The following is a 20,619-nucleotide window of genomic DNA, read 5'->3' on the forward strand; positions in this document are numbered from 1 at the left end:
TTGTCTTAGTCCATTCTGGCTTCTGTAACAAAATACCATAAACGAGGTTGCTTGTAAACTCCAGAGATTTATTTCTGACAGTTCTGGAGGCTGGGGAATCTAGGATCAAGGCGCCAGCAGGTTAGGTGCCTGGTGAGGGCCCAATTCCTTGTTCTTAGATGGTGCCTTCTCACTGTGTCCTCATGTGGTGGTGGAAAAAGGGGAAAGGGAGCTTTCTTGGACCTCACTCATAAGTCACTAATCCCATTTGCGAGGGCTGTGATGAGTGACTTTATCACTTCCCAAAGGTTCCACCTCCTAGCACCATCACTTAGGGGTTAGGATTTCAACACATGGATTCCAGTAGGGGTTGGGGGGGAGACAAACCTTCAGGCCATAACATTGCAGATGAGAGCCTGATCCCTGGCTGTGTCACAGGAATGTCCTGCCAAAGGTGTCAGAGCACCAGCCTTGGAGGAGCCTGGTGATGCTGCCCTGGTGATGGTAACCTACCCCTTGACCATTTGCAGTTGAAGTGGGAACCTTCTGGTCTGCTGATGGAAATGAGTGATGCTCGGAGGTCATTTAAAGAATCTCTGGGGGAACTTGGGTCCCTGAGTCTCTGCAGAGACTGTGACCACCTCCTGGAGAGGAATCCCGACTGGCTTTCGTCAGGGCTTCGGGCCCCTCCCTGAGAGGACGCCCAGGGATGGCTGCTGTGGGTCCCAGGAGAAAGACCACCCCGCCTAGGAGGGGCCAGAGGGGCTCTGTGCCAAGGACGAGGGTGGCTGATGCTGGAGTCCCCTCACAGCTGGAGCTGACGTGTGCATGACTCTCTCTGCAGACTGGGAAAAAACAAAATAACAAGCGAAGGAGGAAAGTGTCTTGCCCTGGCTGTGAAGAACAGCAAATCCATCTTTGAAGTTGGGTGAGTAGAGACAGATGCACACGGGTGTGCGTACACAGCCTGCTCTGTGTACAGGAGCGCCTGCTGGTCTTTTCTTACATCCATCCAGCCAAAGGACCGCTGGTGCAAGCTGTGGGGCAGAGGCTGCAGAGAGCCTCCATCACAGATGCCCTGGTGGCTGGGCCCCACTGACTCCTGCGTGGGAAATGTTGTGGGAAGTCCCAGGATGGACTGCCACTTCAATAGCATGGACTTTATTTAATTCATGCAAAAGGCAGCATTTATCACCGCCAGCAAATGGAGGGAGCTAGCAAATGGAATTTTAGCCCTATGTGGTAAATTTCCTCAGGCAGGTGTGCTTCATTTTAAGGATATTATATAGTCTCTGGAGGCTTTTTAAAATTTTTTATTTTATATTGGAGTATAGTTGATTAATAACATGTTACTTTCAGGTGTAGAGCAAAGTGATTCAGTTATACATGTATCTATTCTCTTTCAAATTCTTTTCCCATTTAGGTTATTACAGCATATTGAGCAGACTTCCTTGTGCTATACAGTAGGTCCTTATTAGCAGACTTCCTTGGGCTATACAGTAGGTCCTTATTAGTTATCTATTTAAACATAGTAGTATTTGTCAATCCCACACTCCCAATTTATCCCTCCCCTGCCCCCCACCTTTCTCCTTTGGTAACCATAAGTTTGTTTTCTAAGTCTCTGAGTCTGTTTCTATTTTGTAAATAAGTTCATTTGTATCGGTTTTTTTTAGATTCCGCATGTGATATCATATGATATTTGTCTTTCTCTGATTTACTTCACTTAGTATGATAATCTCCAGGTCCATCCATGTTGCTGCAAATGGCATTATTTCATCCTTTTTAATGGCTGAGTAATATTCCATTGTATATAGGTACCACATCTTCTTTATCCATTCTTCTGTCTTTGGACATTTAGGTTGCTTCCATGTCTTGGCTATTGTAAATAGTGCTGCAGTGAACATTGGGGTGCATGTATCCTTTCGAATTATGGTTTTCTCTGGATATATGCCCAGGAGTGGGGTTGCTGGATCATATGGTAGCTCTATTTTTAATTTTTTAAGGAACCTCCATACTGTTCTCCATAGCGGCTGTACCAGTTTACATTCCCACCAACAGTGTAGGAGGGTTCCCTTTTCTCCACACCTTCATCATCATTTATTGTTTGTAGACATTTTGATGATGGCCATTCTGACGGGTGTGAGGTGATATCTCATTGCAGTTTTGATTTGCATTTCTCTAATAATTAGTGATGTTGGGCATCTTTTCATGTGCCTCTTGGTCATGTGTCTGTCTTCTTTGGAGAAATGTCTGTTTAGGTCTTCTGCCCATTTTTTGATTGAGTTGTCTATTTTTTTGATATTGAGCTGCATGAGCCGTTTGTAGATTTTGGAGATTAATCTCTTGTCGGTTGCATCGTTTGTAAATATTTTCTCCCATTCTCTGGGTTGTCTTTTTGTTTATAGTTTCCTTTGCTGTGCAAAAGCCTTTGAGTTTAATTAGGTTCCATTTGTTTATTTTTGTTTTTATTTCCATTACTCTAGGAGATGGGTAGAAAAAAAATATTAATGTGATTTATGTCAAAGAGTGTTCTTCCTATGTTTTCCTCTAAGAGGTTTATAGCACCAGGTCTTACATTTAGGTCTTTAATCCATTTTGAGTTTATTTTTGTGTATGGTGTTTAAAGAATGTTCTAATTTCATTCTTTTACATGTAGCTGTCCAGTTTTCCCAGCACCATTTATTGAAGAGACTGTCTTTCCCCCATTGTATAGTCATGCCTCCTTTGTCGTAGATTAATTGACCATAGGTGCATGGGTTTATCTCTGGGCTTTCTATCCTGTTCCATTGATCTGTATTTCTGTTTTTGTGCCAGTACCATACTGTTTTGATGGCTGTAGCTTTGTAGTATAGTCTGAAGTCAGGGAGCCTAGTTCCCCCAGCTCCGTTTTTCTTAAGATTGTTTTGGCTATTCAGGGTCTTTTGTGTTTCCATACAAATTTTAAGATTTTTTTGTTCTAGTTCTGTGAAAAATGCCATTGGTAATTTGATAAGGATTGCACTGAATCTCTAGATTGCCTTGGCTACCCAAGTCGTTTTGACATTATTGAGACTTCCAATCCAAGAACATGGTATATCTTTCCATCTGTTTGTGTCATCTTCGATTTCTTTCATCAGCATCTTATAGTTTTCAGAGTACAGGTCTTTTGTCTTCATAGGTTGGTTTATTCCTTGGTATTTTATTCTTTTTGATGTGACAGCAAATGGGATTATTTCTTGAATTTCTCTTTCTGCTCTTTCATTGTTAGTGTACAGAAATGCAACAGATTCCTGTGTATTAATTTTGTAACCTGCAACTTTACCAAATTCATTGATGAGCTCTAGTAGTTTTCTGGTAGTGTCCTTAGGATTTTCTATGTATAGTATCATATCATTTGCAAACAGTGACAGTTTAACTTCTTCTTTTCCAATTTGGATTCCTTTTATTTATTTTTTTCTTCTCTGATTGCCATAGCTAGGACTTCCAAAACTATGTTGAATAAAAGTGGTGAGAGTGGACATCCTTGTCTTGTTCCTGATCTTAGAGGAAATGCTTTCAACTTTTCACTGTTGACCATGATGTTAGCTGTAGGTTTGTCATATATGGCCTTTATTATGTTGAGGTATGTTCCCTCTATGCCCACTTTCTGGAGAGTTTTTATCATAAATTGGTGTTGAATTTTGTCAAAAGCTGTTCCTGCATCTATTGAGATGATCATATGGTTTTTATCCTTCAGTTTGTTGATGTGGTGTATCACACTGATTGATTTGCGGATATTGAAAAAGCCTTGCATCCCTGGGATAAATCCCACTTGATCATGGTGTATGATCCTTTTAATGTATTGCTAGTAGTTTGTTGAGGATTTTTGCATCTATGTTCATCAGTGATATTGGACTGTAATTTTCTTTTTTTTGTGGTAATTTTGTCTGGTTTTGGTATCAGTGTGATGGTGGTCTCATAGAATGAGTTTGGGAGTTTTCCTCCCTCTGCAATTTTTTGGAAGCGTTTGAGAAGGATAGGTGTTAGCTCTTCTCTAAATGTTTGGTAGAATTCTCCTGTGAAGCCACCAGGTCCTGGCCTTTTGTTTGTTGGGAGTTTTAAAAATCACAGTTCAATTTCAGTGCTTGTGATTGGTCTGTTCAGATTTTCTATTTCTTCCTGGTTCGGTCTTGGGAGATTGTACCTTTTTCTAAGAATTTGTCCATTTCTTCCAGGTTGTCCATTTTATTTGCATATAGTTGCTTGTAGTAGTCTCTTATGATCCTTTGTATTTCTGTGGTGTTTGTTGTAACTTCTTCTTTTTCATTTCTAATTTCATTGATTGAGTCCTCGCCCTTTTTTCTTGATGAGTCTGGCTTAAAGGTTTATCAATTTTGTTTATCTTTCAAAGAACCAGCTTTTAGTTTCATTGATCTTTGCTACTGTTTTGTTTCTATTTCATTTGTTTCTGCGCCGATATTCATGATTTCTTTTCTGCTACTAACTTTAGGTTTTCTTTGTTCTTCTGTCTCTAGTGCTTTAGGTGTAAGGTTAGGTTGTTTATTTGAGATTTTTCTTGTTTCCTGAGGTAAGATTGTATAGCTATAAACTTCCCTCTTAGAACTGCTTTTGCTGCATTCCATAGGTTTTGGATTGTTGTGCTTTTCATTTTCATTTGTCTCTAGGTATTTTTTGATTTCCTCTTTGATTTCTTCAGTGATCCATTGGTTGGTTAGTAGCATATTGTTTAGCCTCCATGTGTTTGTGTTTTTTACAGTTTTTTTCTTGTAGTTGATTTCTAATCTCATAGCATTGTGGTCGGAAAAGATGCTTGATATGATTTCACTTTTCTTAAATTTACCAAGGCTCACTTTGTGGCCCAGCATGTGGTCTTTCCTAGAGAATGTTCCATTTGCACTTGAAGAATGTGTATTCTGCTGCTTTTGGATGGAATGCTCTATAAATATCAATTAAGTCCAGTTGGTCTAATGTGTCATTTAAGGCCTGTGTCTCTTTACCTATTTTCTGTCTGGATGATCTGTCCATTGATGAAAGTGGTGGGGTGTTAAAGTCCTCCACCATTACTGTGTTACTGTTGATTTCTCCCTTTATGGCTGTTAGTATTTACCTTATATATTGAGGTGCTCCTATGTTGGATGCATATATATTTACAGTTGTTATATCTTCTTGGATCGATCCTGTGATCATTATGTAGTGTCCTTCTTTGTCTCTTGTAATAGTCTTTATTTTAAAGTCTATTTTGTCTGATATGAGTATTGCTGCTCCAGCTTTCTTTTGATTTGCATTGCATAGAATACCTTCTTCCACCCCCTCAGTTTCAGTCTGTGTGTGTTCCTAGGTCTGAAGTGGGCCTGTTGTAGACAGCATATATATGGGTCTTGTTTTTGTATCCATTCAGCCAGTCTGTGTCTTTTGGTTGGAGCATTTAATCCATTTACATTCAAGGTAATTATCAATATGTATGTTCCTATTGCCATTTTCTTAATCATTTTGGGTTTGTTTTTGTAGGTCTTTTTTCTTTCCTTCCTCTTTTGTTCTCTTCTCTTGTGGTTTGATGACCATCTTTAGAGTTGTGTTTGGGTTGTTTTTTCTTTTTTTTGTGTGTATCTATTGTAGTTTTTGTGTTTGCTGTTCCCATGAGGTTTTTTTGTTTTTGTTTTTATTTTTTTAAATTTTTAAATTTATTTATTTATTTTTTTATACAGCAGGTTCTTATTAGTCATCAGTTTTATACACATCAGTGTATACATGTCAGTCCCAATTGCCCAATTCATCACACCACCACCACCCCCCCCCCCCCCGCCGCTTTCCCCCTTGGTGTCCATACGTTTGTTCTCTACATCTGTGTCTCTTTCTACCTCCTATGAGGTTTTGATATGGCAGTCTATATATGTACAAGGTTGTTTTAAGTTGCTGGCTTCTTTCCCACCTAGAGGAGTTTCTTTCGCATTTGTTGCAAAGCTGGTCTGGTGGTGCTGAATTCTCTTAGCTTTTACTTGTCTGTAAAGCTTTTGATTTCTCTGTCTAATCTGAGTGAGATCCTTGCTGGGTAGAGTAATCTTCGTTGTAGGTTCTTCCCTTTCATCACTTTAAATATATCATGCCACTCCCTTCTGGCCTACAGAGTTTCTGCTGAGAAATCAGCTGATACCCTTATGGGAGTTCCCTTGTATGTTGTCATTTTTCCCTTGTTGCTTTTAATATTTTTTCTTTTTCTTTAATTTTTGTCAATTTGATTACTATGTGTCTTGGTGTGTTCCTCCTTGGGTTTATCCTGTCTGGGACTCTCTGTGCCTCCTGGACTTGGGTGACTGTTTCCTTTCCCACGTTAGGGAAGTTTTCAGCTATTATCTCTTCACATATTTTCTCAGGTCCTTTCTATCTCTCTCCTCCTTCTGGGACCCCTATAATGCGAATGTTGGTGCATTTAACGTCGTCCCAGAGCTCTTTTAAGACTGTCTTCATTTCTTTTCATTCTTTTTTCTTTATTCTGTTCCGTGGCAGTGATTTCCATCATTCTGCCTTCCAGCTCACTTATCTGTTCTTCTGCCTCACTTTTCCCGCTATTGATTCCTTCTACTGTATTTTATTTTTTTAACATCTTTATTGGAGTATAATTGCTTTACAATGGTGTGTTAGTTTCTGCTTTATAACAAAGTGAATCAGTTATACATATACATATGTTCCCATATCTGTTCCGTCTTGTGTCTCCCTCCCTCCCACCCCCCCATCCCACCCCCTAGGGGTCACAAAGCACCGAGCTGATCTCCCTGTGCTATGCTGTTGCTTCCCACTAGCTATCTGTTTTACGTTTGGTAGTGTATATATGTCCATGCCACTCTCTCACTTTGTCACAGCTTACCCTTCCCCCTCCCCATATCCTCAAGTCCATTCTCTAGTAGGTCTGTGTCTTTTTTCCTGTCTTGCCACTAGGTTCTTCATGACCTTTTTTTTTCCCCTTAGATTCCATATATATGTGTTAGCATACTGTATTTGTTTTTCTCTGACTTACTTCACTCTGTATGACAGACTCTAACTCCATCTGCCTCATTACAAATACCTCCATTTCATTTCTTTTTATGGCTGAGTAATATTCCATTGTATATATGTGCCACATCTTCTTTATCCATTCATCCAATGATGGACACTTAGGTTGCTTCCATGTCCTGCCTATTGTAACTAGAGCTGCAATGAACATTTTGGTACATGACTCTCTTTGAATTATGGTTTTCTCAGGGTATATGCCCAGTAGTGGGATTGCTGGGTCATATGGTAGTTCTATTTTTAGTTTTTTAAGGAACCTCCATACTGTTCTCCATAGTGGCTGTATCAATTTACATTCCCACCAACAGTGCAAGAGTGTTCCCTTTTCTCCACACCCTCTCCAGCATTTATTGTTTCTAGATTTTTTGATGATGGCCATTCTGACCGGTGTGAGATGATATCTCATTGTAGTTTTGATTTGCATTTCTCTAATGATTAATGATGTTTGAGCATTCTTTCATATGTTTGTTGGCAATCTGTATATCTTCTTTGGAGAAATGTCTATTTAGGTCTTCTGCCCATTTTTGGATTGGGTTGTTCGTTTTTTTGTTATTGAGCTGCATGAGCTGCTTGTAAATTTTGGAGATTAATCCTTTGTCAGTTGCTTCATTTGCAAATATTTTCTCCCATTCTGAGGGTTGTCTTTTGGTCTTGTTTATGGTTTCCTTTGCTGTGCAAAAGCTTTTAAGTTTCATTAGGTCCCATTTGGTTGTGTTTTTATTTCCATTTCTCTAGGAGCTGGGTCAAAAAGGATCTTGCTGTGATTTATGTCATAGAGTGTTCTGCCTATGTTTTCCTCTAAGAGTTTGATAGTGTCTGGCTTTACACTTAGGTCTTTAATCCATTTTGAGTTTATTTTTGTGTATGGTGTCGGGGAGTGTTCTAATTTCATACTTTTACATGTACCTGTCCAATTTTCCCAGCACCACTTATTGAAGAGGCTGTCTTTTCTCCACTGTATATGCTTGCCTCCTTTATCAAAGATAAGGTGACCATATGTGCGTGGGTTTATCTCTGGGCTTTCTATCCTGTTCCATTGATCTATATTTCTGTTTTTGTGCCAGTACCATACTGTCTTGATTACTGTAGCTTTGTAGTATAGTCTGAAGTCAGGGAGCCTGATTCCTCCAGCTCCATTTTTCGTTCTCAAGACTGCTTTGGCTATTCGGGGTCTTCTGTGTTTCCATACAAATGGTGAAATTTTTTGTTCTAGTTCTGTGAAAAATGCCAGTGGTAGTTTGATAGGGATTGCATTGAATCTGTAGATTGCTTTGGGTAGTAGAGTCATTCTCACAATGTTGATTCTTCCAATCCAGGAACATGGTATATCTCTCCATCTATTTGTATCATCTTTAATTTCTTTCATCAGTGTCTTATAATTTTCTGCATACAGGTCTTTTGTCTTCTTAGGTAGGTTTATTCCTAGATATTTTATTCTTTTTGTTGCAGTGGTAAATGGGAGTGTTTTCTTAATTTCACTTTCAGATTTTTCATCATTAGTGTATAGGAATGCAAGAGATTTCTGTGCATTAATTTTGTATCCTGCACCTTTACCAAATTCATTGTGATTAGCTCTAGTAGTTTTCTGGTAACATCTTCAGGATTCTCTATGTATAGTACCATGTCATCTGCAAACAGTGACAGCTTTACTTCTTCTTTTCCGATTTGGATTCCTTTTATTTCTTTTTCTTCTCTGATTGCTGTGGCTAAAACTTCCAAAACTATGTTGAATAAGAGTGGTGAGAGTGGGCAACGTTGTCTTGTTCCTGATCTTAGTGGAAATGGTTTCAGTTTTTCACCATTGAGGACGATGTTGGCTGTGGGTTTGTCATATATGGCCTTTATTATGTTGAGGAAAGTTCCCTCTATGCCTACTTTCTGCAGGGCTTTTATCATAAATGGGTGTTGAATTTTGTTGAAAGCTTTCTCTGCCTCTATTGAGATGATCATATGGTTTTTCTCCTTCAATTTGTTAATATGGTGTATCACGTTGATTGATTTATGTATATTGAAGAATCCTTGCATTCCTGGAATAAACCTCACTTGATCATGGTGTATGATCCTTTTAATGTGCTGTTGGATTCTGTTTGCTAGTATTTTGTTGAGGATTTTTGCATCTATGTTCATCAGTGATATTGGCCTGTAGTTTTCTTTCTTTGTGACATCTTTGTCTGGTTTTGGTATCAGGGTGATGGTGGCCTCATAGAATGAGTTGGGCAGTGTTCCTCCCTCTCCAATATTTTGGAAGAGTTTGAGAAGGATAGGTGTTAGCTGGTCTCTAAATGTTGGATAGAATTCACCTGTGAAGCCATCTGGTCCTGGGCTTTTGTTGGAAGATTTTTAATCACAGTTTCAATTTCAGTGCTTGTGATTGGTCTGTTCATATTTTCTATTTCTTCCTGGTTCAGTCTCGGCAGGTTGTGCATTTCTAAGAATTTGTCCATTTCTTCCAGGTTGTCCATTTTATTGGCATAGAGTTGCTTGTAGTAATCTCTCATGATCCTTTGTATTTCTGCAGTGTCAGTTGTTACTTCTTTTTCATTTCTAATTCTATTGAGTCTTCTCCCTTTTTTTCTTGATGAGTCTGGCTAATGGTTTATCAATTTTGTTTATCTTCTCAAAGAACCAGCTTTTAGTTTTATTGATCTTTGCTGTCGTTTCCTTCATTTCTTTTTCATTTATTCCTGATCTGATCTTTATGATTTCTTTCCTTCTGCTAACTTCGGGATTTTTTTGTTCTTCTTTCTCTAATTGCTTTAGGTGCAAGGTTAGGTTGTTTATTTGAGATGTTTCCTGTTTCTTAAGGTCGGATTGTATTGCTATAAACTTCCCTCTTAGAACTGCTTTTGCTGCATCCCATAGGTTTTGGGTCGCCGTGTCTCCATTGTCATTTGTTTCTAGGTATTTTTTGATTTCCCCTTTGATTTCTTCAGTGATCACTTTGTTATTAAGTAGTGTACTGTTTAGCCTCCACATGCTTGTATTTTTTACAGATCTTTTCCTGTAATTGATATCTAGTCTCATAACGTTGTGGTCGGAAAAGATACTTGATACGATTTCAATTTTCTTAAATTTACCAAGGCTTGGTTTGTGACCCAAGATGTGATCTATCCTGGAGAATGTTCCATGAGCACTTGAGAAAAATGTGTATTCTGTTGTTTTTGGGTGGAATGTCCTATAAATATCAATCAAGTCCATCTTGTTTAATGTATCATTTAAAGCTTGTGTTTCCTTATTTATTTTCATTTTGGATGATCTGTCCATTGGTGAAAGTGGGGTGTGAAAGTCCCCTACTATGATTGTGTTACTGTTGATTTCCCCTTTTATGGCTGTTAGTATTTGCCTTATGTATTGAGGTGCTCCTATGTTGGGTGCATAAGTATTTACAATTGTTTTATCTTCTTCTTGGATCAATCCCTTGATCATTATGTAGTGTCCTTCTTTGTCTCTTGTAATAGTCTTTATTTTAAAGTCTATTTTGTCTGATATGAGAATTGCTACTCCAGCTTTCTTTTGATTTCCATTTGCATGGAATATCTTTTTCCATCTCCTCACTTTCAGTCTGTATGTGTCCCTAGGTCTGAAGTGGGTCTCTTGTAGACAGCATATATACGGGTCTTGTTTTTGTATCCATTCAGCCAGTCTGTGTCTTTTGGTGGGAGCATTTAATCCATTTATATTTAAGGTAATTATCGATATGTATGTTCCTATTCCCATTTTCTTTAAATGTTTTGGGTTTGTTATTGTAGGTGTTTTCCTTCTCTTGTGTTTCTTGCCTAGAGAAGTTCCTTTAGCATTTGTTGTAAAGCTGGTTTGGTGGTGCTGAACTCTCTCAGCTTTTGCTTGTCTGTAAAGGTTTTGATTTCTTCATCAAATCTGAATGAGATCCTTGCTGGGTAGAGTAATCTTGGTTGTAGATTTTTCTCCTTCATCACTTTAAATATGTCCTGCCACTCCCTTCTGGCTTGCAGAGTTTCTGCTGAAAGATCAGCTGTTAACCTTACGGGGATTCCCTTGTGTGTTATTTGTTGTTTTTCCCTTGCTGCTTTTAATATGTTTTCTTTATATTTAATTTTTGATAGTTTGATTAATATGTGTCTTGGCGTGTTTCTCCTTGGATTTATCCTGTATGGGACTTTCTGTGCTTCCAGAACTTGATTAACTATTTCCTTTCCCATATTAGGGAAGTTTTCAACTATAATCTCTTCAAATATTTTCTCAGTCCCTTTCTTTTTCTCTTCTTCTTCTTCTGGGACCCTTATAATTCGAATGTTGGTGCGTTTAATGTTGTCCCAGAGGTCTCTGAGACTGTCCTCAGTTCTTTTCATTCTTTTTTCTTTATTCTGCTCTGCAGTAGTTATTTCCACTATTTTATCTTCCGGGTCACTTATCCATTCTTCTGCCTCAGTTATTCTGCTATTGATCCCTTCTAGAGTATTTTTAATTTCATTTATTGTGTTTTTCATCATTGCTTGGTTCCTCTTTAGTTCTTCTAGGTCCTTGTTAAATGTTTCTTGCATTTTGTCTGTTCTATTTCCAAGATTTTAGATCATCTTTACTATCATTATTCTGAATTCTTTTTCAGGTAGACTGCCTATTTCCTCTTCATTTGTTAGGTCTGGTGTGTTTTTACCTTGCTCCTTCATCTGCTGTGTGTTTTTCTGTCTTCTCATTTTGCTTAGCTTACTGTGTTTGAGGTCTCCTTTTTGCAGGCTGCATGTTCGTAGTTCCCGTTGTTTTTGGTGTCTGTCTCCAGTGGCTAAGGTTGGTTCAGTGGGTTGTGTAGGCTTCCTGGTGGAGGGGACTAGTGCCTGTGTTCTGGTGGATGAGGCTGGATCTTGTCTTTCTGGTGGGCAGTTCCACATCTGGTGGTGTGTTCTGGGGTGTCTGTGGCCTTATGATTTTAGGCAGCCTCTCTGCTAATGGATGGGGCTGTGTTCTTGTCTTGCTAGTTGTTTGGTGTAGGGTGTCCAGCACTGTAGCTTGCTGGTCGTTGAATGAAGCTGGGTCTTGGTGTTGAGATGGAGATCTCTGGGAGTTTTTTGCCGTTTGGTATTACGTGGAGCTGGGAGGTCTCTTGTGGACCAGTGTCCTGAAGTTGGCTCTCCCACCTCAGAGGCACAGCCCTGATGCCTGGCTGGAGCCCCAAGAGCCTTTCATCCACACGGCTCAGAATAAAAGGGAGAAAAAATAGAAAGAAGATAGAAAGAGGATAAAATAAAATAAAATAAAGTAAGATAATATAAAGTTATTAAAGTAAAGAATAAAAAATACTTATGAAGAAAAAAAAATTTTTTAAGTAAAAACAAAACAAAAAACGGATGGACAGAACCCTAGGACAAATGGTGAAAGCAAAGCTATACAGACAAAATCTCACACAGAAGCATACACATACACACTCACAAAAAGAGGAAAAGGGGAAAAAATATATCCTGCTCCCAAAGTCCACCTCCTCAATTTGGGATGATTCGTTGTCTATTCAGGTATTCCACAGATGCAGGGTACATCAAGTTGATTGTGGAGCTTTAATCTGCTGCTTCTGAGGCTGCTGGGAGAAATCCCTTTCTCTTCTCTGTTGGCACAGCTCCCGGGGTTCAGCTTTGGATTTGGCCCTGCCTCTGCGTGTAGGTCGCCTGAGGGCGTCTGTTCTTCGCTCAGACAGGACGGGGTTAAAGGAGCAGCTGATATGGGGGCTCTGGCTCACTCAGGCCGGGGGGAGGGAGGGGTACGGATGCAGGGCGAGCCTGCGGCGGCAGAGGCCACCGTGACGTTGAAGCGGCCTGAGGTGCTCCGTGCGTTCTCCCGGGGACGTTGTCCCTGGATTGTGGGCCCCTGGCAGTGGCGGGCTGCACAGGCTCCCGGGAGGGGAGGTGTGGATAGTGATCTGTGCTCGCACAGAGGCTTCTTGGTGGCGGCAGCAGCAGCCTTAGTGTCTCATGCCCGTCTCTGGGGTCCGCGCTGATAGCCGCGGCTCGTCTCTGGAGCTCCCTTAAGCAGCATTCTTAATCCCCTCTCCTCCTCTCCTCGGGCACCAGGAAACAAAGAGGCAAGAAAAAGTCTCTTGCCTCTTCGGCAGCTCCAGACCTTTTCCCGGAGTCCCTCCCGGCTAGCCGTGGTGCACTAACCCCTTCAGGCTATGTTCACGCCGCCAACCCCAGTCCTCTCCCTGGGATCTGACTGAAGCCCGAGCCTCAGCTCCCAGCCCCCGCCCGCCCCGGCGGGTGAGCAGACAAGCCTCTCGTGCTGGTGAGTGCTGATTGGCACTGATCCTCTGTGCGGGAATCTCTCCGCTTTGCCCTCCGCACTCGTTGCTGCGCTCTCCTCCATGGCTCCGAAGTTTCCCCCCTCCACCACCCGCAGTGTCCCCCCCGCGAAGGGCTTCCTAGTGTGTGGAAACCTTTCCTCCTTCACAGCTCCCTCCCACTGGTGCAGGTCCTGTCCCTATTCTTTTGTCTCTGTTTTTTCTTTTTTCTTTTGCCCTACCCAGGTATGTGGGGAGTTTCTTGCCTTTTGGGAGGTCTGAGGTCTTCTGTCACCGTTCAGTGGGTGTTCTATAGGAGCAGTTCCACGTGTAGATGTATTTCTGATGTATCTGTGGGGAGGAAGGTGATCTCCGCGTCTTACTCTTCCGCCATCTTCTCTCTCTCCCCTACTGTATTTTTTATTTCATTTATTTTATTGTTTGTCTGTTTGTTTGTTATTTAGTTCTTCTAGGTCTTTGTTAAACATTTCTTGTATCTTCTCAATCTGTGCCTCCATTCTTTTTCCGAGATCTTGGATCATCTTTCTTATCATTACTCTGAATTCTTTCCTGGGTAGATTGCCTATCTCCACTTCACTTAGTTGTTCTTCTGAGGTTTTATCTTTTTCCTTCATCTGCGAAATATTCCTCTGCTGTCTCATTTTGTCTAACTTTCTGTGATCACGGTTTCCGTTCCACAGTCTGCAGGGTTGTAGTTCTTGTTGCTTCTGCTGTCTGCCCCCTGGTGGATGAGGCTGGTCTAAGAGGCTTGTGCAGGCTTCCTGGTGGGAGGGACTGGTTCCTGCCCACTGGTGGGTGGAGCTGAGTCTTGTCCCTCTGATGCGCAGGGCTGTGTCAGGGGGTGTGTTTAGCGGGCAGTTGTGTGGTCAGGAAGACTTTAAGCCGCCTGTCTGCTGATGGGTGGGGCTGTGTTCCCACTTGGTTGGCCTGAGGTGACCCAGCACTGGAACCTACAAGCTATTGGGTGGGGCCAGGTCTTGGTGAAAATATGGCAGCCTCCAGGAGGGCTCACACCAATGAGTACTCCCGAGAACTACCACCACCAGTGTCTTTGTCCCCACAGTGAGCTACAGCCGCCCCCTGCCTTCGCAGGAAACCCTCCAACACCAGCAGATAGGTCTGGCCTAGGCTCTTAGGTGAGGTCACTGCTTTTTTCCCTGGGTCCTGGTGTGCACAAGACCTTATGTGCGCCCTCCAAGAGTGGAGTTTCTTTTTCCCCCAGTCCTGTGGAATTCCTGTGATCAAATCCTGCTGGCCTTCAAAGGCAGATTCTCTGGTCCTCTTCCTCCTCCCATTGCCAGACCCACAGGCTGGGGAGCCTGATGTGAAGCTCAGAACTTTCAGTCCTGTGGGAGAACTTCTGTGATAGTTTTCCAGTTTGTGGGTTTCCCACTTGGCGGGTATGGGATTTGATTTTATCACGATTGCACCCCTCAAACTGTCTTGTTGTGGGTTCTTCTTTGTCTTTGGATGTAGGACATCTTGTTTGGTAGGTTCCAGCATTTTTTTGTCAATGGTTGTTCATCATTTAGTTGTAATTTTGGTGTTTTCGTAAAAAGAGGTGAGCTCACATCCTTCTACTCTGCCACCTTGTCTCTGGAGGCTTTTTTAATTCATTTTTTTATTGAAAATACACATAACATAAAAGTTACCATCTTAACCTTTTAAGTGTACAGTTCAGTGGCATTAAGTACATTCATATAGTTGTGCAACCACATTCATATAGTTGTGCAACCATCACCATTATCCATCTCCAGAACTCTTTATCTTGCAAAACAGAAACTCATTCTCCCCTCCCCTCAGCCCTGGCAACCACCTTTCTATAGTACCCTCTGTTCCTGTGAATTTGACTACTGTAGGGAGTCATGTAAGTGGAGTCATACAGTATTTGTCTTCTTTTGTGGCTGGCTTCTTTTACTCAGCATGATGTCCTCATGGTTTATCCATGTTGTAGCATGTGTCAGACTTTCCTTCCTTTTTAAGGCGGTGTAATAGACCATTCAATATATACCACAGTTGTTTATCCATTCATCTGTCAATGGACACTTGGATTGTTTCCACCTTTTAGCTCTTGTGACTAATGCTGCTGTGTACATGGGTGTACATATATCTCTTTGAGACCCTGATTTAAATCCTTTTGGGTATATACCCAGAAGTGGAATTGCTGGATCACATGGTAATTCTATTTTTAATTTTTTGAGGAACCACCATATTGTTTTTTACAGCAGCTATACCATTTTACATTCCTACTAACAGTGCACAGGGGTTCCAATTTCTCCACATCCTTACCAACAACTTGTTATTTTCTGGTGTTCTGATAGTAACCATCCATATGGGTGTGAGGTGATATTTCATTATGGTTTTGATTCAGGAGACTACAGCTTTTCATATAGTTATAATTTTTTCTCTGATTCTAAAAGAAACATAGATAATTTTATTTGTAAACTATGGAAAATATGAACAGTATAATGGAGATCATCTTCTCAGAAATAATTATTGTCAACACCTGAGGTCAGCTAAGCTTTCTTGCTCTCTCTCATGCAGTGTATGTTCTCTCTATACTATTTTTTTTAATATGGTAGACGTCAAACTATCTGTACAGAATTTTATTCTACCTTTTTTCACTTAATCTCATGTCATGAGTAGTTTTCCACTTTATTAAAAGTTTGATACCATGCAGTTGTATCTAGTACACACACTTTTTATGCAAAATGCTGAAAACTCTCATTCTGGGGTTTTAGAAGCCATACCGGCAGGGATGTCAGCAGGCCGCTTGCCTGGTGAGAGCGTGTAGCTGAGGCAGCCCCAGTTCTGTGGTGGGCCTGGCAGACTTGCTTTCTGTAGACAGTGACCCTCAGCCTTTTAGGAATAGCTGACTCTTATTATAGGCTCAGCACTGTTTGGAGTGCTTCGCATATATTAACTCACTTAATCCTCACAACAACTCTATGAGGAAATGCTCTTCTTATTCCTGCTTTACAGATGAGGAGACTAAGACCTCAGAGACTATGCATTACCCAAGCATGCACAGGTGGTGGGGGGCAGGGCCAGGATGGGAGCCCAACGTCTTACCATGCAGACCCGCGATTTAGCCAGATGCTCTAAGGCTTTCTACTGTGGGGGAGAGAATACGGCTTGTCATTGCACCTCCCCACCAAAACTGCAACAATCTGAACAGCGTGGTTTGGTCACCTCCTCTTTACATACCAGGGAAATTGCTGATAAGTTTTCTCAGTGTGCTTTCTGATCTTTGCTTCATGCAAGACCGACTATGTCTTCAAGAATGTCCGGCACCCCTGCACAGGGTCAAATGGGTATTGGGAGTCTGGCACCGCTACAGGCCTTCCTTTCAAGCTGCCGCCAACCTGTATATCTTTCAGGTGACATTTCAGGGATAGTTGTGAGCTCAGGCTCTGACTGACAGCTCTCCAAAAGCTCAGGGGTGAGACTTGGTTTCTAATTGTGCAGCTGTCTGATTTGACTTCTGTTCACAAGCCTTCTACTGCTTTTTTTCCTCCCGAGCAGCTCACTAAGGGGCTGGTGGAGGGATTCATCTCCAGGCCACAGCTCCAGGGATGGAGCAGAAACATCTGCCTGTGGAGTATACATGCCATGGCCATGAGCAGAAAATAAGGGATGAGCATGAGGTAACTTTCACTGTCTTGCCTCTGCCCTCAGGATGTGGGGCAATCAAATCGGTGATGAAGGAGCAACGGCCTTCGCAGAGGCTCTGAGGAACCACCCCAGCTTGACTAACTTGAGGTAACTGCTGCCTTCTGAGACCTGCTGTCTTCAGGGCCAACCTGGTCATTCCTGGTGTTCCTCTTGTTTTACCAGAGGAGGAGCCAAGGGAAAGAGGGTGGCTGGCATTCCTAACAGGGAAGGTATTTGTGTGTGTGGTTTTTCTTTTTCTCTTTAAAAACGTTTTTATCGACATAGAAGAGGCATGCAGTTCAGTATATTATGCTTAAGTTTTCAGCTCCGTGATGTGACATGTGCACACACCAGTCAGATCAAGACTAGACATTGCCAGCCCCTCTGCAGTCTTCCCGTGCCCCTTGGGGGTTGGGGAGGAATTCTTCAGTCCAGACAAAACTGAAAGAGACACTGGGCCACAGATTCCTGCCCCTTCCTCATTTCTCAGGATGGTGCTGGGACAAGAGGGGACCCTTCACCTCTGTAAACAAGACTTGGTCCTCCCTGGCCCTCCTTTAGGCCTCTGGCCAAATCTCTGAGACTCGGGGGTCTCCTGGTTGCCCGTGTCCTTCCTGTCACTGACAAAGGGTTTAATACGGTGGGGGCAGTAGCAGAGTTCCTTCCTTACAAGAACAGAGGAAACTTCTCCAGGCCTCACTGACAGGCGCCTGTAAGGTGTCAGCCGCCGAAGCAGAGCTCGCCAGGCCTCCTCAGCCCGTGTGACCAGGTCTTGCCATGTCCCGTTTCCTGTCTGGCCTCTCCTCGAGCAGTCTCGTGATTGTCCTCGTCCTGGGCTCTGGAGTAGCAAAGCCTGAGTGGCTGCTGGCGAGGCCGGCACTTACGCTTCCTGCTTCAAGTCAGCTCAGGCAGGAACCACCTCCAGGTGGAGTCTTGCCAGCCGTTTTAGTTGCTGAAACCAAAGCCAAATGTAGACGTGCTTTTAATAACCTACCCCAAATGTTTTTCCTTCCTAGTCTCGCATTCAATGGCATTTCTACAGAAGGAGGAAGGAGCCTCGCGTGCGCCCTGCAGCAGAATGCGTCTCTGAGAATATTCTGGTAATAACCAGAGTCATTTTGAACGGTTGGGTCTCAGGGATTTTTCCAGACTGTGCACAGCCTGGAATCTTAACTGAAAGGCTGCCTCTCCGTTGTAAAGGCTCTAGGCCTTTCCTCAAAGGAAGGTTTATAATTTCATTTCCTCCTAGAGAAGAAAATAGCCATTCCCAGAAGCACAAACAAGTACAGAATGGGTGGAATGGGTCCCAGGAACATGAGTTTGAGACCTTAGCCTTCTTTGCCCACCCTAGGCCTCAGGAAAACCAGAAGGCTAGCTATTCTGTCAGGATATCCTCGGAACACCCTCAGATATGCCTTGAGGAGTCCAACTTTCATGCACTTGTCTCAAAACTTTCTCCCTTCTTCCTCTTAAACTGCCTACCCCCGTGTAGCCTCCTCCGTCCCCAGGTAGTCACATCAGGACTTGGCCTTCATGCTCCAGCTCACCTGTCACGGGAAGCCCACAGCCCTCGCTCGCTCTCTGCACTCCAGGGCCACTAGTTAACTGTATGTTACCTTCTGAAAGTGATGCATTTTTTCTTTCTTTTGGTTGTTCCTTTTTTTGGTCATTTACCATATTTTTATTTATTTACTTGCCTGTATCATAAATTGCTTCCGGGAAAGGAAGTTATATTACATGTCTCTGTATCCTCCTCATGAGATACTGGCTAAATCAGTTAATGAAAATGTCATCATTATGAGAATTCGGATACTAGACCTGCTGGCCAGTAAGTGCATTTTCCTTTTCCCCTCAAAAAAATCTTTTAAAAGATTTTGAAAAGTAATACATGCTTTTTTGAAAAAAATATAAGACACTGAAGTCGGGAAAGTAGGAAGTGAAAGAACCTCCTCCCTCATGCTTTCTAAATATAATCTTTTATTTCTAGCATTTGAATGTATATTCAAATAAATATCACTCTTCTTATGAAACTGAATAGCATTTAGCAAGTGACTAAAAACTAAAAAATATCTCAACCATATATTGTACATATTTGACATGTCCTTTTATGTCAGGGTTTCTCAATCTCAACACTGTTGACATTTTGGTCCAAATAATTCTTTTTTGTTGAGAGGCTGTCCTGTGCATTGTAAGATGTTTAGCAGAATCCCTGGCCTCTACCCATTAGATAGCAGTAGTGACCCCTAATTGTGACAATCGAAATTGTCTCCAGACATTGGCAAGTGTCCCCTGGAGGGGAAGTCACCCCAGTTGAGAACCACAGGTCTAGGTGGATAATAATAATGTCAGTCCCCAACATCTCTTGAGGACTCACCGTACATCACACATTGTTCTCAGCCTTTTCCATGTATTAACTCATTCTCACAACTGTGTTATGAGGGCTGTACCATTACTGTTCACATTTGCTGGTGAGAAAACTCAGGCCCAGAGAAGTTCAACCACGTGCTGTGGTCACCCTGCTAGTAAGCCATTCCCAGCCAGCATGTCTGGCTCAAAGCATCTTGAGCCCCATGCTCTTCTGCCTCTTTCTTCATCCTACCTCATTCTCTCTAAAGGTTGCACAGTGTCCCTTGAATGTACACTCACAATGTATTTTGCTGGCTGCCTCTACTGATACTGAAATTTGTTCACATCTTACATTATGACCGAAAAGACTGCAACCAATACTGCATGTATAGAACCTGTGTGTAATGTCTTTGCACACCATAAGGTGGATTTCTAGACGTCGAATTGTTGGCCCAAAGTGAAACACTTTTAAAATGTGGATAGACACTACCAAATTGCCCTTCAAGGAATGATTTTTTTAATGTTCTTTATATTCTTTTCTCCTTCCTTATTTATTCTTTCATCCACTGGCACAACAGGGTTTAATCCTCTTTACAACCAGGAGCTTCTAGCCCTCTGTGCTTTATCCAGACCACTTCCTGCTTTTACGAACAACTGAGAGACTTCCTGAACTTTCAGTCACAGAACTCGGGTCCTTCATAACTGGCCTCGGAGCAAAGTGATGAACACATTTCAATGCGCAGTCGGCAGGCTTTTCTAGGTCTTCATCTGACTGAGTTTAGTAACACACTGTCCGTGTTGTTCAAGGGATCTTATCGGCTGGAGGAGACCCGAGAAGCAGGCACTGGCCCCTCGCTTTCTGTGGGCCCGTCTTCTGAGAGATCTGAGGGCTCAGCAAGGATGGGGAGGGAGTATGGGCTCCCCCCGCAGCAGCCGGGCTAAGAAGTAGGAGCTTGGGTGAAGGGTTTGCACTAGAAATGAACCTCCGTTTATTGTCTGCGGGGCTCAGAGGCTGGCTTGGAGCCTGGCTGTTTGCTGGGTTCTCAGCAAGTGATTAGCAGCATAAGCTGGAGACGCCTGGGCTGGGATCCCGCTTCTGTGACCTCAGTGGAGAGTGGGTGCCAGGTAGGGCTGCCCTGAGTCGACACTTCCTTTCTTTTCCAGGCTCACCAAAAATGAACTTGATGATGAAGTGGCAGAGAGCTTGGCAGAGATGCTGAAAGTCAACCAGACGTTGAAACATTTATGGTAATTCAGATTCAACACTGCTTTTTTTAAAAAAATATTTTTGAGATATATCTTTTGAAATATTTTTTAAGATTCACATATCATAAAGTCACGCTTTTGAAGTGTAC

At 42.1% G+C, this 20,619-nt stretch overlaps 1 protein-coding gene across 5 annotated transcripts in view; it reads left to right on the forward strand.

Moving 5' to 3' along the window:
- The window catches only part of NOD1 (nucleotide binding oligomerization domain containing 1), a 100,694-nt gene that overhangs the window by 63,697 nt on the left and 16,378 nt on the right, over window positions 1-20,619 (forward strand). For 3 of the 5 annotated variants that reach the window (XM_059933664.1, XM_059933663.1, XM_059933665.1), the window contains 4 exons: window positions 824-907; window positions 16,943-17,026; window positions 17,935-18,018; window positions 20,429-20,512. In XM_059933664.1, the coding sequence (XP_059789647.1) occupies window positions 824-907; window positions 16,943-17,026; window positions 17,935-18,018; window positions 20,429-20,512 (336 nt within the window). Of the gene's footprint in view, window positions 1-417; window positions 635-790; window positions 908-16,942; window positions 17,027-17,934; window positions 18,019-20,428; window positions 20,513-20,619 lie in introns of those variants that run through there. The other 2 variants (XM_059933668.1, XM_059933666.1) reach the window with 2 other exon arrangements.

Source organism: Balaenoptera ricei, chromosome 9 (assembly GCF_028023285.1).
Source record: "Balaenoptera ricei isolate mBalRic1 chromosome 9, mBalRic1.hap2, whole genome shotgun sequence".
Lineage (NCBI taxonomy): Eukaryota > Metazoa > Chordata > Mammalia > Artiodactyla > Balaenopteridae > Balaenoptera > Balaenoptera ricei.